This window comes from Prorops nasuta, unplaced genomic scaffold (assembly GCF_024137725.1).
Source record: "Prorops nasuta isolate Cenicafe-Biocafe unplaced genomic scaffold, Cenicafe_Pnas_1.2 PNAS00004, whole genome shotgun sequence".
Classification (NCBI taxonomy): domain Eukaryota; kingdom Metazoa; phylum Arthropoda; class Insecta; order Hymenoptera; family Bethylidae; genus Prorops; species Prorops nasuta.
Window position 1 is genome coordinate 1,623,255 of NW_027116801.1, and position 19,306 is coordinate 1,642,560.

Sequence of the window (19,306 nt, forward strand, 5' to 3'; positions counted from 1 at the left end):
CGCCTCAAAATTCTGTCGGGACATGGGTATGAAAAGTTCAGAAAAATAAAGAAACGTCACTCTTTTAATAAAGTATAATTCCTAATAATTTTTTCACCTCTATACTAAAGAAGAAACTAACAATAAAATTCGATTAGTTATAATTATAAACTAAGAGTTTTACTATCTAAACAACAGCGTAATAATCACAAACTGAGAGAAGGTGAGGAAGAAGGTTGGAGAGAGAGAAGGGGGTGGGTTCAGAGTATAGGATAAGTTAGATACAAATGTTTCAATTCGTATAACAAATTTTGTGACAAGTTTAATTGAATAATAAATAAATGAATTTGTCCAAAATCCTCAAAAAAATTTTATGAAAAATAATTTTTTCGAATAAAATATACTTCAGTTATACATAAATTTCCCTTTCTCGCATCGAAAGAAACATTTTCTTCGTGCCTCACCATTGTGAACTCAGTTTTGTTTACATAATAAACATCTGAGTTGCGGAGACAGTCATTATCCACTAAAACACACACATACAAAAGCGTCCAATTAAAATATATTTGGAAAAGAGGGAGACGCGGTAGAGTATAATTCTGGTTGCTGTACGTTTCCTGTACTCATAAATATAGAAATATTTCAAATCAACGGAACTATTATAGTAAACTTGTAATAATTAGTTTAATGCTTTTATGAATCTAAAACAGATCTTTCTACCGTAATTTCAGTCAAGTTTACTAAAAGATCATACAATAAGTAGAAAACATCTCTATAATAAAGTATTTTCGTTACTTTTCTAAAAAAGGAAATTACTCAAAGTATTATATTATTTCACCGTGATATCGACGTAAGAAATCTCAACATCGACGTACTCCCCCCCCCCCCCCCCTCCTTTAATGTGTTTCATGTTTACATATATCTCTTTGAAGACTGACTACATGTAAAAACTATTATCCAAATAAAAAATACTTTCGAATTATACCACAATGTAATTCAATAGCTGATGCCGGTTTCAGTGAGTAGAAATAACTAGAAGGTCTATGCCTGAGTTCATATAAATTTGTATATATTTATAGTCAAAGTTGATCGATCCAACAAACTTACAATTGAAAATCTTCATAAGGAGTTATCCCTATCTAGTATCTTTTTAAAACCTCGAAAAAATCTTTTGCTGAAAATGTATTTTAGAATCTCAAAAAGCATATCACAAAAAATTATTTTTGGGAAATATACATCTAAGTGCTTCAAATTTTAATTCAATTGCATTGTGTTTTTCACAAAATGTATATATCACTATGCAAAAATTCTATTGCGTAGCTAATTCGTGGTACAATAAAGAACTCTTCTCAAAATTTCGTTTTCTTTCAATATTTTGCTGGTAAAATCTCCAAATTAAACGTAGCTCCGTAATATACTTACATAATCAATAATGAAGTTTATAATATTGTATTTTATTGATCATTATAGTGTGATTAGTGATTTTTATAATGAGACGCTTCAATGAATCAATTTTACCGTGGTATGAAACTGAAATAGTATTTATTGGCGAAGCACATGTTATAAATGTAAAGACATAATAAGGTCAGTATTAGTTTATTAGCACTCGAATATACCTATTGACTAGTTTCCTGTTTCAACAGATTTTCTTAAAAATATAAATCATTTACAAGGATTTTAGCTAATTTTATCAAGACTTACTAGTCTTGAAATAATCACATCAATAATACCCACGAATAATAGGACCGTAGCTTCACTCTGACCCCTGTCGAAAATGTGTTTGAGCGAGTATTCTTCATATTCTCTTCTTTTCTTCCATACAATCTTACGAAGCATAATGAGTAAATCACCAAAAAGTAACAATTTCCTTAAAAATATAAACGCAATACAGGTCCGCTGACTGAAAACAAAATATAACAATATATGGAAAGAGTAAGAATAGTTTTAAGTATTTTCTAGATATACAATTGAGTATACAAGATTTTTAAGAAATATTAGTAAGGTGAAGTATCTGGAGAACAGTGAGTTTTTGAAAAAAATGTTTCAAATATAAGTTCTAGAGTTTAAAACGATATGTTAATAAATGTTAATTATTTTACCTTGGGTAGCGAAATGAAAGTCGAGTCAAGATCATCCTCATTTTTTTTAATGGAATTGTATATTTTTTTACTATACGCACATTCTTATAGCTCATCTCACAAAAGCGTTCAAATACCTTTTTATCATTTTTTCACATTTCGGATACTCATTTACGATATATTTCAAATTCATGGTAATATAAGTGAATGGCTATGTGTGGTTAGGCGTAGGGGTCACGCAAACTACTTCAAACCCATATACAGTTACAATCGAAATATATCGTAAATGACTGGATTGATATGAAAAAATGAAAACAAGGTTTTAGAAAGCTATTGAGATGAGTTAAAAGAATGTGTAACAAAAAATATACAGTTCCATTTAAATAAATGGACGTAACCTTTACCTGATGTTCATGACGCTATCCAAAATCAAACTACTGATATTTGATAACAGATCGTTTTAAACTCTAAGTTTTGCTTGAAATATTTATTTCAAACATTCATCGCTTCCTAGATATTTTACCATATTAAAACTTTTCAAGAACCCTGCATAGCTTACATTCGACTGGAAATTTTATCTTGTGCAATATTTTTCATATCAGGTATATAAGGTTTGTTTGTACGCTTGCTTACAGCGATGTTTATTAATTTTTGTAAATATCCATACATATACAGGGTGCATCATTTCTGCTATTACAAGCAAATATCTTAAAAAATATTTCAGACAAAGATTTTATGGTTTCGAAGAGGGTGCAGAATAAACTAGTACCTTTAACTTGAAGCACAGATACCCTAATAGATTTAATATATTTTCTCGAAAATAATATATTGTCAATCGAACAAAAATATGGACAAATGCGAAAACGAGTGTAGACAATGCGCGGCATTATTTGAAAATAGATTTAAAACTTATACCATTTCAGTGACATCACGTGCTACTCTTTCTAATAAAAATAGTCTATTCTCAAAAGAAACAGAAAACAATATTTTATATTTTTCTGGAAAAGCTGACTGTTTTACTGGAAGGGGAGCAATGCGAAGTATCATTGAAAGAGTATTAATGAGTTTGAAATAGCTCGTCGAATAATACCGTATAGTTAACACTTATTCTAGTCTGTAATGTCGGTAAAAGGGATCCCGTTAATTAACATTGAAGCTATCATTTGATGATCAAATGACCCTTTTTAAATGTAAACACACGTGTTCAAAACATCGTCGGTACTGTTAAGGCTAATAATCAGCTGTTAAAATAATTACATATTACTGTAACTTAATGATTTAAAATTTGTTACTTTTTATATACGAATATAATTTCTTTTCTTTATCATTAATTTGGTAAGTCGCGAATAGGGGCATTTGTCTTATTTTCCTCTTCAAACTAATTTCAGAATATAATAAGATATTGAAAATTGAAAATAATCAAATTTTGTATTTCATTTGCCTTATTGATCGGCCACTCTGAATTTTAATCACCTGCGGTCAAACGTCAGTATATAACTATGCAAACCTTTTTACCATTGTGGATGCATGTTGATTCAATTTTATTTATAGCTGGGTAGATGTATTATGAAACGGCTTGCATACGTTTATCATTCTGGAGAATAAGATACACGTGTGTATAGTAGAGACTAATGAGCCAAGTTTCCTTTGAAAGAAATTAGAGACTTTTAATGATAAAATCGTATATTTCGGCCGCACAGGGTTTAAAGTATATTGCCACATTTATAATAACTTACCCTAAAGGCCTATAAAACGAACATAATTTTTATTCTTGGTCTTACCAACAAGGTTCCTTTCAAAAGATTCAATATTTTTTGAAGACCAAACTAAAATATAGCTATTTTGTCTACTCTCCGAAACCATACAACTTTTATATAAAATAATTTTTGATATTTTCAAAATTTTTAAGATATTTGCCAAACTGATAAAAATGGGTAGTCTTATTTGAGAGAGAACGGTTAAATGACTCCCAAAAATGTTTACTTTTAGAAAAACATCTCAAACGAAAAATATAAAGCTTGAACTGGGTCACAACATGATGCTACTAGATTAATCTTGAAACGTCATTAGAATCTTGTATATAAAAATTAACGTGAATTTTTAATTGGGACGCCTAATAAATTTTTTTATAAATGCTTGTAGCTTCTTTTGACAGATTTTTTGAATACTGTAATAAATTACCATTTATAATGCAGGTTTTTATGCAATATCTGGGTTTGAAAGAAATAATATTTAGTGGCACAAGAAAGTCTTTATATGCAAGCATCTCAATAAAACATTTATACACGAAAAGAATTTGTAACTTAATTTTAATGTTAAATTTACGGTAAAAATGATGTTTTGTTTTTATAAAGAGCATCCGCACACGCGTATGAGCAGAGGTGTACAGTGTACACTGTACATTAATGAATCAGTTGTGCAGAATGCCTACTTTCCTGGCCTGTTTTACCGACTACATTTAATAGCGCAAGGAAAACCGAGCAAATTTTAAGAAACGTTCTAAAATCAGGTCAACTTCTTACTTATTTTTACGCTAATTAATAAAAAAAACACATTAAGTTAAAAGAATTAATTACCATATTGATTCAGTAATTCGGAATGCTTCAATTCTAATCATAGAATTGTAAACAGCGATCCTGAAAACTAATATATCACCAATGATTTTTAAGATACGTTCATTACAGTAAAGTACCTCTGAAAGGGTTAAATAGCTTTTTTCTAATTAATTCTATGCATCATTTATATATTTTATTGAAATTAATGCCAAACAGAGACTTTTTTATGCCACAGAAAATGAGTGAGTTCGCTTTGAATAAATTCATCATAATTTGAAGCTTGTAAATTTTCATTGAAAAATATTCTGTATAAGAATTACAATAAAAGAAAAACTCGAAATATGACTTATTCTTATTACTTCGTGAATTTTTGAATTAGGGATCAGAAATTTTCAGGAAAAATTTTATTTAAATTTTAAATCGAACAGGCAGGTGATTTTTTGAAATCGCTGAAAAATTTTTTGCATGCTTGGCCGGCTACTTTCTTTAATGGAAATATTAAATTCATTGCGAAAAAGTAAAAGTCATCCCGTTCCTTGCGTACCATACTGAGCCATCTCAAGTATTCAGTCGCGTCATGCTTTGCAGACCCTCGCATACTTTACTATTAATTTCATCGCACGTTTGCGCCATAAGTACATTAATAAAATGTAATTCTTAGAAAGGAAAGTAAACGAATGTGTATTAATAATGTAAAAGGTGAATTTATAAAGAAATTTGTTGTGCCCATAATGAGTGAAATTCCTACACACACATATACTGTTAAAAATATTAAAATTAACTTCTGCACTGTAGAAAAGCAACAGAAAAACGAGAACGATTAATTAAATTAGGATTAACAGATTATTTGCTGATTTTATAATGGAATTATTAAATGAGTAACTGCAATTATCTTTTATTGCAATGACACGGCGCTGTCAACATCATCTGTTGAGCATTATATCAAAGCGCTAGTTTATGCCATGCATCTCATAAATTAAAAACCGTAATAACTAAAAATGATCGATTTTCGAAACAAGTGCCTGAGGAAAAACAGTCCTACAATAAGAACGGGAGTACGTACCGCCCATTCAAGGAAGCGCACGCTACTGATACACCCTGTATAAACTATCAGTTCAAGTTTTCAGTCCTGAGTTCAACTATCTCACAGTATTTATGTAAAAATGATGAGTAATATTTTTATTTCTTTGAAAATGGATAATCTGATATTTTGGTAGTTGATATTTATTACTGTAACGTAACTCAATTAAGGTGGCTTCAGCGAGATTTAAAAATAAAAAATAATAAAATCTATTCGAATTATAAAAAGCCGTTATTTAAAATTTGAACTTTTAATTTGCGTTAAAAATTATGGATAATCGAAAAAAGTCGGAAATAATATATTTTGAAAAATTATTTTTTTAACAAGTAGATACCAATTCGAAAAATCTAAAGAGAAGAGAATTATAAGAGGAAATAACTTTTTTCTTAACAATGATTTCACCGTTGAGTATGTCATGCCCAGGACGTCTCCCGAGGGGTTAAATCCCTGTCCTGTTTAGATTTTACGAGTTAGCATACTTAAATCGGACACTCTGTAGGCTGCTACGTAAAAACAGGTGCTTATAATTTTAACGAAGATAAAATTAGAGAATCAAATATACCATTCAGTGTGATTAGCAATAATTTTGGCATACGTCCGCCAGTTTATTTTTAAGTTATATATAACAAACAATTATCTTGATATAACAACAACAGTCTTCATGCTACTTAAACAAATTTCAATAGCTTTATCAAAATATATAATGAGTGCCCCTTACAAAAATCCCGCTGATTACACCAAACGCTGAAACCACCTTAAACTATATCGCTACTAACCTATTTAGGGTTCAATCGAGTAACACTTTCGATCTGGTAAATGATCTGTAAAATATCAAAATAAGTAAATATTGTAGATTAGGTTCGAAAGGTTTACAATTGACTCGATTGTATGGACTAATAAACAAGTTGTTAGATCATATTAATATCGGTTTCCGTTCAATCAAGGAATGGAAAGTCCGAGATTTCCAGACTTTGCACGCGTTAACGTTTTTATTGGAAAATAATTATCCACGTAATAGAAATATATCAAGTTTAATAAACTAAATCATTATCTCGACATATTTTAACGTATTTCTCCTTCTGGCTATATTACACTCTTGATACAGTCAACATTTACTCGAATTGCAGTCATTTTCAGCTTAAGACGTAATAAGCCACGAGGCCGCGCCACCTTTCCGTTCGTTTACTTAAATATAGAAAAATACATAGCCAGCCTATACAAAGAGCGTGCAAAGTGGCACGGTGAATTTGAGTTACCAAACTTCCTTGATGGTTAACTATCGGCTTCTGTAACCGTCGATGGTTCCACCTCATTGTGACTTTTATTCGTTCTGTTACTTGATACAGAGAGCCCTGAGATTTTTGGCAGCAAATTAGTTGCACTATCACTATTAGACGTGGCACTACACACGGAGTTATCGAAATGCTGCAAGCATGGAAATTCTGGCCCTGGCAGCAGTAAAGTGGTTTGTGTCGGAAGATTAGTCAACGACACCATTCCTGGCGTCATGATTTGCTTATTAAAACAACTCCTTAATGCTTCCTCTATTAGGTTGGCTATTTTATCACGATCATTCTACAAGTCATAACACATATATAATATATATAAGTGTGTCGTGTATACGTATTAAGGTGGGTAAAAACTTGCTACCAAACGTCGCCACAAATTTCATGGGAAATTTCGTTTCGAGCAATACCGATATGCTGAGGACCGCCGTTCGGCTCAACCTGGCGTTATGCCTAGATATTTGCTGTAGCATGTACATTGATATGGACGAGATTCGTGGTGAAGTTCGGTGGCAAGCATATAACCTCCTTTATAATAATAATACTCGTCGAAACAGATATCGACCTAGATCTTAAATAAGCTAAAGTTCATAGCATATTCGAGTCTAATTTTAAAATCAGAAACTTACCTCATTAATGAAACCAAAATGAACTAATTCCTGAGCAAGGAGCATCGACGTGTCCGTCTGCGTCACAGGACATGTTAATTGCCTATTCATCTTGTCGTCCATTCGTAACAATATTGTCATCTGTAATTCACCAGTTTCTTCTCTAGGTTTAACGCTACACATCATATTAACTACTCTTCGAGACTCTACGTCAATTGGTTCGGGGGTCACGGACTTCACTGATTCAGTCACCTCAGGAGATATTGCTCTTGGTCTAACGGGCGGTGGAAGCTTTGCCGTAAATGCAGTTAATGGATAAATTCCATATCTAAAAATCAAAAACAGAAAAATAAAGCTTGAAACCAAAATGAATAATGGCCTTAATAAATCTTATTATCTGTAAACTGACCCGCATCGATTTTGCTCCTAAGATTAGAAAAAGAGCCCCCCCCCCCCCCATTGATTAAATCACTGCAATTATCAATTCTTTGGGAGTAGAATCAATACACGTCAGTGTACAAGACGTTCCGCTTTAACTATAGCAGTAAAATATATTTAAAACTTGATATAGAATTAAAATGTCTTCAGACAAATCTTATTTTGCTCAAAGAGGAAAACGAAACGGTGCCATCGATTTGTCCTTGTAGATAATGTCAAAAAGGTCAATTCGAGCTTGATTCAAGGTCACTTTTAACATTTAAATAGTACCTTATTTTTTATAGCGTATTTTTCAAAGTTGACCTTTAAAGCTCTCTAAAACACTGTATGATTATACCATTTAAGCCAAACGTTTACTAGACATTTGTATCTGAGATAGTACTTAAGTGTCTCTTTGGTAAATTGATATGCGCGGTCACTGCGCACAAACACGTAAACTCGCTCAACCACCCATAATTACAGTTATAAATATCCCATAAACGTTTAATTTAAATGGGGTACATTGGTATTGTGTTTTAAAAAGCACTTGAAAAATAAGCTATGAGAATGTCCAACAATCTCTTAAGAGATTTAAGAACCCTTTAACACCTAGTTATTTTTCAAAAATTAAAACATTTTTATTTTAGTTTTGGATCTAACAAGAACTGAATATATTATGATAAACATTGCAAGCGTCAGTTGCAATACAAATCAAGCTATTTACTTAATTTGTTCAAAACAAATAAAAAGGAATAGGCGAATCCCAAAGCATGCTTAATCTCGCTCATTAAGAGATAAGAAATATATTAACAGTCTTGGTACTTAAAGAGTAATTTTGGGAAATAAAATTATTTCTATGATAATACTGTACATTTTGACCAAAATAACTAAGTTGTGAGTATTTTTCTATCATTAGAAATAAGTAAGATATTGCAGGCAAAGCCAGGGTTATAACATTTCCCTTTACTAAAACAATACTTACTTTACGTCTTCCACAAACTTTTCTAATTTTTCAGTAACAGGAATATCGCTTAATCGAATTTGTTGGGGAGGTCGTCCTTGATACCGAATTTCGGCAAGTATAGTATCAGGTCCGTATAACCTTTGCAATACTTCATCTGTTATAGTTTCTGAAATGTTGGCTGCGAAAAATAAGAAACACAATAATAAAATATAAATCATACCATTAGCAAAGAAGTTAAAAAATTAACAAAGCTTCCAATAAAACTTACTAGCTGAATTAACTAAACAGTGCGCTGCGAGCAGTTTGAGTGAATGGACTTCAAATAGGACTGGGTGAAATAATAGCTCTCTAGCACTAGGTCTGCTGAGAGAATCTATCTGAAGACATTTGTGAATAAAGTCCTGTTGCTGTGCATCATCCAAAGATTCTATTGTCTTCTTGATATTTTCCTCAGTGACGGTAGTACCTGAATCTCCATTCCCCTGAATTTCAAGGGCTGCCATTTCCAAAGCACACATTCCGAACGAGTAGATATCTACTGCAGGTGTAACGGAATCTAACAGATGAAACACCGAATTCATATAAAAGCTCCTATATTGTACGATTAAAATATGCATTTTATTCGTAAATTCTAATCTTATAAGTGTGTCAATAAAATCTTATAAGGAACTCACTTCCGTACTCGGGGGCAACGAAATGCAAGTTTTTCATGTTTGCTCTACACGTCTTTACATGGTGATTGATAGCATCTGGAGCCACTGCAAAAAATATCACTCTATCATTATATTGAAGAGAAGTACTATGTGATATTGGTGAAGAATGGAATGCTTAGGACAGAGCTAGGAAATTTTTTAAAAGAGGAAGAAGATTAAAAGAACTAGTGGTTAATAAGGAAGAGAAAAAATCGATAGGATTAATAGATAAACTAGATTTGGATATATTAACAGGTTTAATAAGGTAGGTAAAAATTGGAGTTTATGTACGTAGAATAAAAAGTAAGCTCGGCAACAAATTCTATAACGGGAAATAAGTGAGAACCCAAGTGAAGAGGATAGAGGTAGGACAGAGAACTTAGTCGAATCATCAGCTGTTATAATGATACACGAAGGATATTGGGAAGCAGAGTACACAAAAAATAATTAGATATACAGCTCTATAATAAAGTTACAAAGAGTTCTGCTCATAAATATAGAAAGCAGTTTTTTCTTATTAACAAAAATAGTAGAGATCTGACTTTTTTTATTTAATTGCAAATAGTAGTTCTAGGCATATTTCGTTTCTAAATAATTAAAATGAACTAACACCAACAATATTTCAATAATCTATAATGTTTTTGTCTAAAAGGAGCAAATTCTCAACATTATTATACGAGTTCGTGTTCAAATTCAGCTCAACTACCGTGAGAAGAAGAGCCAAAAAACTAATTATTTTTACATCAGATTTTGAAGACACGGCGCAACAGCTGAGCAACCGAGTTCAACGGAGTCTGAGCCGACCACTGCTAGTGACGTCATGCAAGTGACGTAACACAATCTCGAACAGCGGTGTGCTTCGCCGGGAGTCAACAGATTGAATTTGTACACATTTTACACATTGCTAGAATAAGCGAACTTGATTTAAGTAAGTACTTTATTTATTTAAATTAAAACTAAATAATTACTTTATAAATACTTATTGGGAGATATGTTATTCTAAATGTGCTATTTTACGTAAAATTCTAGAAACAAATAAATTCATGAGACACGATTGATATAATTATTATTCATATGTCTCAAACACACTTTATTAAACTTCTTATATATTGTAATAATAAAAAACCACTCAGTTATTGATAGGCGTAAACAAGGTCACGTACTTTTAGTTGATGAAATAAGACAAAGAAAAAGAAGAACCTACGACGTACCAGTGTTCACTATTTACTACTGTCCTTGCCATTTCTGCAGTAGATTGACCTTTTGTTATCGCAATAACTGAATATACATGAAAAATGAAAATGCTGCATTGCTGCCTTGTAACAATTTTTTTTAATAACCCTCTCCTATATTCTTGCAGTACTATTAATTTATAATTTCTTGTTGAACTGTTGATTTAAAAATGTGTGGAATAATTAAAGTCGCTGGAAATTTTCAAAAGAATTAGTCCCTTTACAAAATTGTAATACTTAACAAAAAATAAAATTATGTAGAAAAGTATAGCACATTCCTAGGAAACGAAGATTGGCTTTTAATATCAATTACTCAATCTGAAGCTTTAACAGTAAGTTTGTCACGGTTTGCAATGAACAATAATTATTTCAATTTTAACTTGGAAAAACTCATAAATATGTGGTTATTAAGTATTGAAAAATCTACACTTATCATAATTTAATATAAGCTTATGAAACTTTTTCTTAGCTTCAAAGTTTTACATTTCACCAGTCCTATAAATTTATTTACTTCTAGGTTTTTACATGAACTAGTGCACTCAGTATAACATACGTCTACCGATAAGTATCTCTTAAGCAATTACTTAGCTTTAATTAGATAAATAATGTATCGATTTAAATCAGGTCCGCTTCATTTTTCCAACTCGCCTACTGTAGCATATCTATAGAATATATGTAGAATTTGTACAAATTAAATCTGCTGACAACCGGTTAGGCGCGCGCAGCAATTCAAGCTGCTCAAGGCTGCCCACCGTACAATCTGCGCTACGTCACTTGCATGACGTCATTAGCAATAGACGGATCGGGATCCGCTTCTCACGCCATGCTATCAAATCTTAATGGGAAAATAATGACTTTCAAAGGGCTGTATTTTTGAAACTATCGTGTAGGTTTTGTTTAACTTCAAAATTGTAATCCGGGCCACTCACTGGAGTACTGACATTTAAAAAAATATGGTGATTTTGTTAATCCTGTAGGAATGTTAAAAATATTTCAAAAATGTGAAAAAAAATCACTTTTCCCAAAATGGAGTTTTCAGTGAGATTGTTAGAATTCTTTTTAATATAGCTCAGGAAGTCTCGACCTATTATTTCCTAAAAACGCCAACTCCAAAATACAACATTTTCGCCAATACTTGGATCGTTAGCTTTAAAAGCATAAAATATGAAATAATTTTGTTTGAAACGACACTTCTCAAATCAATTCTCAAGATTTTTATCTAAACTGAACCGATGACTGACATGTACTACATGTCTAGTCACGACGTCATATGTAACGTCACAGAGAATGTCTGCGTGGAATGTGATAACAAACATTCGATAAGCGCGTAAGAGCTATAGTCAAATAACACAATTGTAATGGCAGTAAAATACCCTACATTATAATATATTATTCAAATTAGGCGTTTACGATATATTTGGATTCGAAATTGTATAATAGGTGGGTTTTGCTGAAGAGTGGATTGCTCAATCACTACACTCATACGCGGATATTCGCTCACCTACTTATAATTTCAAATTAAAATACCTCTTAAACGCTTGAATCAAATTATAGATTGATCTTTGGTGGACGGGGATTTTTTCATAAAATTTGACTTCCTTTTATTTAGCAGAAAATCTACCCACATATGGATTGTATACTTAAAGTACAACGGCCAAATCCGTCCTCTACAGTGAATGTCCTTGTTTACTTTGTAAAAAAAAAACAACGACAGACTTATTCTTATCTGTAATTAACTTAACTGAAGGTTGGTGTAATCTATCTTAAATTACTTATTTTGCTTTATGTTTATAAATCTTATTTGATAAACTTATTTACTCACCTGATCCTATTTTGACAAGACCATTATGTTGGATAAATATAGTGTCACAGGTAAGATTTCCATGAATAATTGGAGGAGAACAGGAATGAAGATAACTGGATAAATCACACAAGACATATGATAACTGAAGTAATGAACATGTGAAAGATTAATTTTATATAAAATTATAACTGTATTAAAACACCTAATTGAATTAAGCAATTACACAAATAATGATTATTACCTAAGCGCAGAGAGAATTTGAGTACACCATCTTTTCCAAGCTTGAAGTGGCAATTTTTTTACATTTCGTTTGGTCCGTTTAAGGAACTGCTTTAAAGATCCAGATGACATGTACTCTGTTATAAATATAACCTGTAATACCAATATTTAACATACAGTGATTTTTGTATACATAAATTTAAAAAAAAATTGAATTTATTATAAATTCAATTGTTGGCTTACTCTTGGCTTGTCATTATGAGTATCAGTCCAATACCGATGGAATTTAACAATGTTGGGATGCTCCAGCTGAGTGAGATTTTCAAATACAAGCTGTATGTTTTCCTCTTGGGCCTTGAAATTCTTTCTCTCTGAAAACTGTACTTCATTCCACACTACTTCTACACCTTCTTCAGTATCCATGGCCAAATATGCACAATCAATTCCTGGAACATCTTGTTGTTCTACCTATCCAGAAAGTAAAACCATTTTCTTTCAGTAAATGAAATAAATTGTATTACATTAAAAGAACAATAGAATTGGTACATCCCCCCCCCCTCATTTAAACGAGGAATAGAAAATTTTACCAATAAATTATACATTAGGAAATCATGCTTTTAAAAAATCATTCATATTTTTATACTAGGTATGCATAAAAGTTACCTTCCCCTTATTATTTTTAAAACGATGCATTTTTAACAAAAATAAAAAAAATAGACGTATTTATTTGACCTTGAAAGTCAGGCGAAGATAATACGATAAAAATCCCGATTTTTTAACTACTTTATTGCATATTCTTGTAAGGTTATCTCAAAGACTTTTGAAAAACTTTAATTATATCATTTCATCCAGTTACTTATGGGTTAATTCAAATTGAAATAATAAGTAGATGAGCGAATACCGTTGTATACAAGGTATAATAAAATTAATATGCCGAATTAACAAGTAGAAAGTAATGGAAGTGAACCTGAGATATAAAAATAAAAGAAAAAGTTGTTGAGCACAGATTTTGGGTCTTTCTATAATCTAAAAAACATTTGGATCTGATAGATGGTATAAGAATTTTCGACAGAATCCCATTGACATTAAAATGAAAACCCAAAATGTATCGAGGTTGAAAAATCACTTAATATCACATATACACATTTGTACTACATACAATTGAACATTAACACTCTTTTCACAGAAAACCTACTTTAGTATTACAAATGTTTTAAAACCTACTGGAAGCAATCAGGAAGTAAGTACTTATGCTTAACTATGTATATACACAGTGGCTATCATAAATTTACGCATACTCTTCATTACGTGTAGACGTGTCTAAATAATGTATAGAATCTATTATGAAAAAGTATGTTTTGAAAACAGAATTCACTGCTCACTAGTTTACGTGCTTCAAAAAAGTTAAGAGAATAAGAGACCTGTTTGCTTTATTTAAATAGTAATTTGTCCATTCTAAAAATACCTTATTTGACAATCGATTCTACACATTATTTATACATGATTAAAGAGGAAGCAAAAAGACCCGTAAATTGTGGATCATCGATTATTTTGTCATTTCTTATAAAAATGATTATTGTTTTTTAAAAATAACGTAGACCTTTTTATGATTTAGGAAAGAGTAAAAAACGTAATGTCAGCTACCACAGATTGGATAAGAAAAAGTATCTTCTACTTTCATTTTTCAATGATAGGGAAACGAAAGCGTATTTTTAAATTGTTTGCCTAAATATCCAATTTTTGGGAAAATATGACCTGAAAAATTGAATTTAGCTATATGATTTAATAAATTACAAAAATGTACGCTCAGAATTTCGTTTAACATTAATGGGTAAACTTCGATAAATTCACGATCTTTTCATGGTATATCTGGTTATTTTATAGACGATAATTGGAATTACCAATTTATCGTTTTAAATTTTATTCCTTTGAATAGTCAGCACACGGACGAAAATATTACCCATATTTTTTTTTTAACTTTAAATGATTTTGGAATATAGATAAGGTAATAAAAATTGCGACTAACAATACATCAAACAACACAAAATTCATTGCTAAGTTTGATAAAATAATTCCTGACATTAAACAGAAGATCGACGTTCTCATTGCATAGCTCACATTTTAAATTTAGGGGTGCAAGAACTAACCGGTTCAGTGGTAATGACTTCGTTATAAACATCTTGAAAACTCTGCCAGATTTTAACAGATTTGCATAAAATTTGCTTTACTCATATTTTTATTATACCGATTACGAATCCGGAGTCGTATTTGAGGATTTTAAAGTGGCGGATTGAGTATGGTGGTTTCCAGTAACGATAATACAATTATAGAGAAAATCGAATTCAATACATTCATGCTATTTGAGTCACTGATGATCAATCCAAGGTCGAAATGGTCAAGTTTGGTATACAGAATCGAATATAGTGACTTCAAGTAAATCTGTATGAAGCTGATACTCCATTTGAATATTTGTCATTTGCATTGCGTGAATTTTTTCGTAATCGTTTGTATTTAATTGCACTATTCAATTTTTCATTTCTACTTAAGAAATAAAAAAGTTATAAGAGGTTGATAGTAGGTTTTGCACATCAAATTTCAAAATTTCTTGGACGAGGCATTCATTGGAGCCAAATTGTTTGTACTTAATTATACCAAAAATATTTTCATTTGTACTTTTATGATTTAGAAGACATACATTTTTTTATATTTTAGAGGGTAGTTTTTGGTTGTAATTTAATTTTGTTTATATACAAACAAACAACCTTTTAATACAATCAAGTACAAACGATTATGAATAAATTCACATAAAGAAACTGAAAAATATTCAGGTTGGGTGACAGTTTCATACAGATAATCAGTATGTATAAGAAATATCAAATGTTTACATAGATCTGTTTCCAAATCTCTTACTATTTCAATCAGAGAGATATAAAGTAAAATTTTGATGTCATTAATAGTTACAGAGAACTATTTGTCACCTCACAACTTGCTAGACTCTGGAATATTTTAAATGATAAAGTCTATATATAGCACATACATAGTCCAATAGGTAATTAAACTTTAATTTAACAATAAAATGATCCTGCCCTATTGGCTAAGCATGACTTTTAAGTAATCGACAAGCTAACAATCTAAATCCTTTTTAATTTGCCATTTTTGACTAATAGAATACCTTAAATTAAAGAATTATTTATCTTTGATAACTTATTAGTAAAAGGCTAGAATGCAAAGATATAGAAATAATTTCTTTATAAAATTCCTCTATCATTTTTATTTCCAAGCTGGCCACAATTAACCTCAAATCCTATATCACTACATTCTGTAGATAAGCATTTAAGATGATAATTCCACTCTCTTATTTCAAACAAAATATCATTTCATATTTCAGTTATGTTTGAAATTACTTAATTATAAAATGAATTCACAAATATCACACATAATTAAGAAGAAGTATTGTGTTCCATTTAGATTATACGTACTTCTATTTCAGTCATTTCGTTTTCACCACCCCTAGCTCCTCCAAAGTTAGTACTATCACCTACTGTCGATTTCGTACCTACATACACCTAAAATATATAAACAGATGTTATCATCTTAAGAACGTATGAATAATCACACTATATACTCAAATCTGTAATTTTACTAAAATTGATCTCTTTCAAAATAACAATCTTTATACAACTGAAAGAATAATAATTAATATTTTTTCTACTTTTATATTATGTACACTAAATTCTTGCACTTTTGTACTTGGTTTAAAAGGCTCATCTGAAACCGAATATAATAATAACATATATATTTAATTTAAGTTTAGATTGATAATCCCTGCTATTATATTAGTTTTGGCTATGGTTATGAGTAGCCACTGTAATAGTTATACCAATATTGAGAAGATTGTATGAGAGGTCAGATTTTAACATGAAAATTTTAAATGTATTCAAATTCTATTAAAGTTAAAAGTAACTACCGTTGAACTACAATATAATTATAGCAGCCACCTTAATATATTTTGGACGAGTAACTAACTGACAAAATATGAAATACTTCAACTGTATTTATAAATCCATGAAGATCTAAGAAATGGAAGACAATACAAGGGGTAATCTATTTATATACAAAACTAGAATATGGTAGCTCTAGAGTTGTGATGATTTACTTAACAAACATTGTAATAAATTAAATCGACAATAACATTTTTTTTTTATAAAATTAAACTTAAATTAATAGAATCAAAATTTAAGTTTAAAATTTAATATTTACTAGATCTGTTCATGCAATAACTGATATGGTGAAGACGAAAAGGGATAGTGAGAGAGAAAGAGAACGCCTTTCTTTGTAGTATTACAGGCGAGAATTAAGTATAACTTAAAGACAGAGGAATAGTAGCAGAATAGAATTATCTCACCTCTTCCCGGCGTTTGAGCCACCGCCCGCAGGGGCTCTCTTCCAGGATTTCACTCTCATCTTCAGAATCTTCACCACTTTCCCGCGGTGATTTGTGCTCTAGGTCCGTGCTGGAACGGCTCCCGGGCATTACACACTTGATTAGTTAAAGGAGCAGCACCGAACAGAGCGCAACACTCAACCTCATTGATGGTGCAGCTTAGTCACTTAGCCTTGCATCTGATTTATAATTGTTTACGATTCAAGTCGCATAACACACCACAAAAATATGAAGGGTTAAGGGGAAAAGAAGGAGAAGAAAGGGAAAGAGGAAGATAAAGTTAAAGAAAGACTAGGAGTATGAGTAATCCCGCGCGCTCACTCTCTCTCCCTTTCTTTCTCTCTTCAAGAAACACGTGAATTCACGTGAAACAGCAAGTGCAAGCTTGAGAGAGGATTGTATATAATTAGGAAGGTTGAAATAAAGTTGTCGAGGATACAATTTCTTTCCCTTATAGTAGAACAGCTTTGACACGATAGTATTGCTTGTAAAAGTAGTACGTAGCAGGTAGCTACAGCTACTAAGCGTACGTAGCGTAGCATATAGATACACACATACAAGCCACCACACACACATATATATTTATATGCGTAATATTGTATATTATAATCTTTCTGTCGAGAAGTAAACCATCAAGTGGTAAATTATTGTTTTGTCTCAAACACACAGCAGAAGTGTAATAGAGCAGTAGCAGTAGCAGTAGCAGCACAATCACAGTGCACATACACACACAAAGAAACCAAAAGAAACTATATAGATACACGAACGTGTAGAGAGAGAGAGAGAAAGAGAGAGATAAAACTGTCCAGTGTATGGAGGCTGGATATTTCAGATTTTACACATTTACACCTATAAGCTTTAGCTTCTCTGCTTTTATCAGAATGAGGTATTTGGCAGAAACACATTGCACAAAGTCTTCAAAGAATTGCACCATTAAAACGAATCAAAACAAAACCTCCGTAATGGGAGCTGTGTGAATATGACTACTATCAGATCAACACACACAAGCATTCATCCATGTATCGTTTGACTGCGTTCCATTACCATTATTAAGGCCTGTTTACACCACTAATGAAATGTCAGCCATGTCAGCAGTTGTTAGCCGCTTCGACGCTCTTATGCGATTTAGTCTTAAATTTTCAATTATTTCGAATATACCTAGCAGCAGTAATGTAACCGTCAAAGAAAGGAAAAATAGAATACTTATCCTAGTTTAATTCGGACTATCGCTTTTCGACTATGACCGTATTCATACTCACAACTCTATCCTTAGGGCCCGGTGTCACAACTCACAAGTCTTGGTTAGCTGAAAAAGCCATGGAAAAAGCCAATTATACTATATTCTACGTAACACGTAATATAGTATAATTAATTTGATTCAGCTTAAACAAGGCTTGTGCCTGAGAGCCCAAGATTGAGAGTTAATAATTAATTTTCTTAAAAAATAAAAATAAAAATTGAGTGTCAAGTTAACCCCCGCTTTTTTATTTTTCATCAAAATTAAGTTTTAATGAGCCTAATCGATAGAGAATCGTTTGAGAGAAAGAAATATATTCAGTTTTTGCCAGTAAGGTTCATCCTTGGTACATACATAACATACGCTTCGGGAAATTTATTGTGTCCAGAAACAACCCAGCGGGTTTCGTAAGCGCTGAGTAAAATTGACGTTATGATTGATCAATTTATAATCAAACTACTTCGGCGCTTAAGGTGGATCTGGTGTTTCGTTTTCTACTGTCTTAAACATGTTTTAAATATTAAATATATAAAATTTAATTTTATAAATGAATAAATTGTACTAAAAAACCAAATAGTAATTGAAACCCAACGTAGAAAAGTATACTTATCTTTTATATTTGATTTGGATACCACTTTCTTACCCATGCTGCTTTTGTCAAAAAGTCCAAGCTGGCATCATTGCCAGTTGCCACTGAATGCACATATATA

The 19,306-nt window shown here is 31.4% G+C and overlaps 1 protein-coding gene across 8 annotated transcripts; it reads right to left on the minus strand.

Moving 5' to 3' along the window:
- Nucleotides 1-62: 62 nt before the first annotated feature.
- Nucleotides 63-18,368, minus strand: Madm (MLF1-adaptor molecule). 8 transcript variants are annotated; one of them, XR_010822427.1, is made up of 12 exons: nt 17,321-18,368; nt 16,395-16,481; nt 13,159-13,383; nt 12,938-13,068; nt 12,715-12,809; nt 9,643-9,726; nt 9,237-9,524; nt 8,987-9,146; nt 7,609-7,915; nt 6,950-7,268; nt 6,470-6,514; nt 63-1,879 (listed from the first exon to the last, which is right to left on the minus strand). XR_010822427.1 is itself a non-coding variant. In XM_066725136.1 (11 exons), the coding sequence occupies exons 1-10, from the start codon at nt 17,447-17,449 to the stop codon at nt 6,966-6,968; spliced, it is 1,809 nt and encodes a 602-aa protein (XP_066581233.1). In that variant the 5' UTR covers nt 17,450-18,368; the 3' UTR covers nt 63-1,879; nt 6,950-6,965. The 8 variants fall into 8 exon arrangements, 7 of the variants coding, with proteins under 7 accessions (XP_066581233.1, XP_066581232.1, XP_066581230.1 ...); XM_066725136.1 differs by lacking the exon at nt 6,470-6,514; XM_066725135.1 differs by having other exon boundaries at nt 63-6,514.
- Nucleotides 18,369-19,306: the final 938 nt, after the last annotated feature.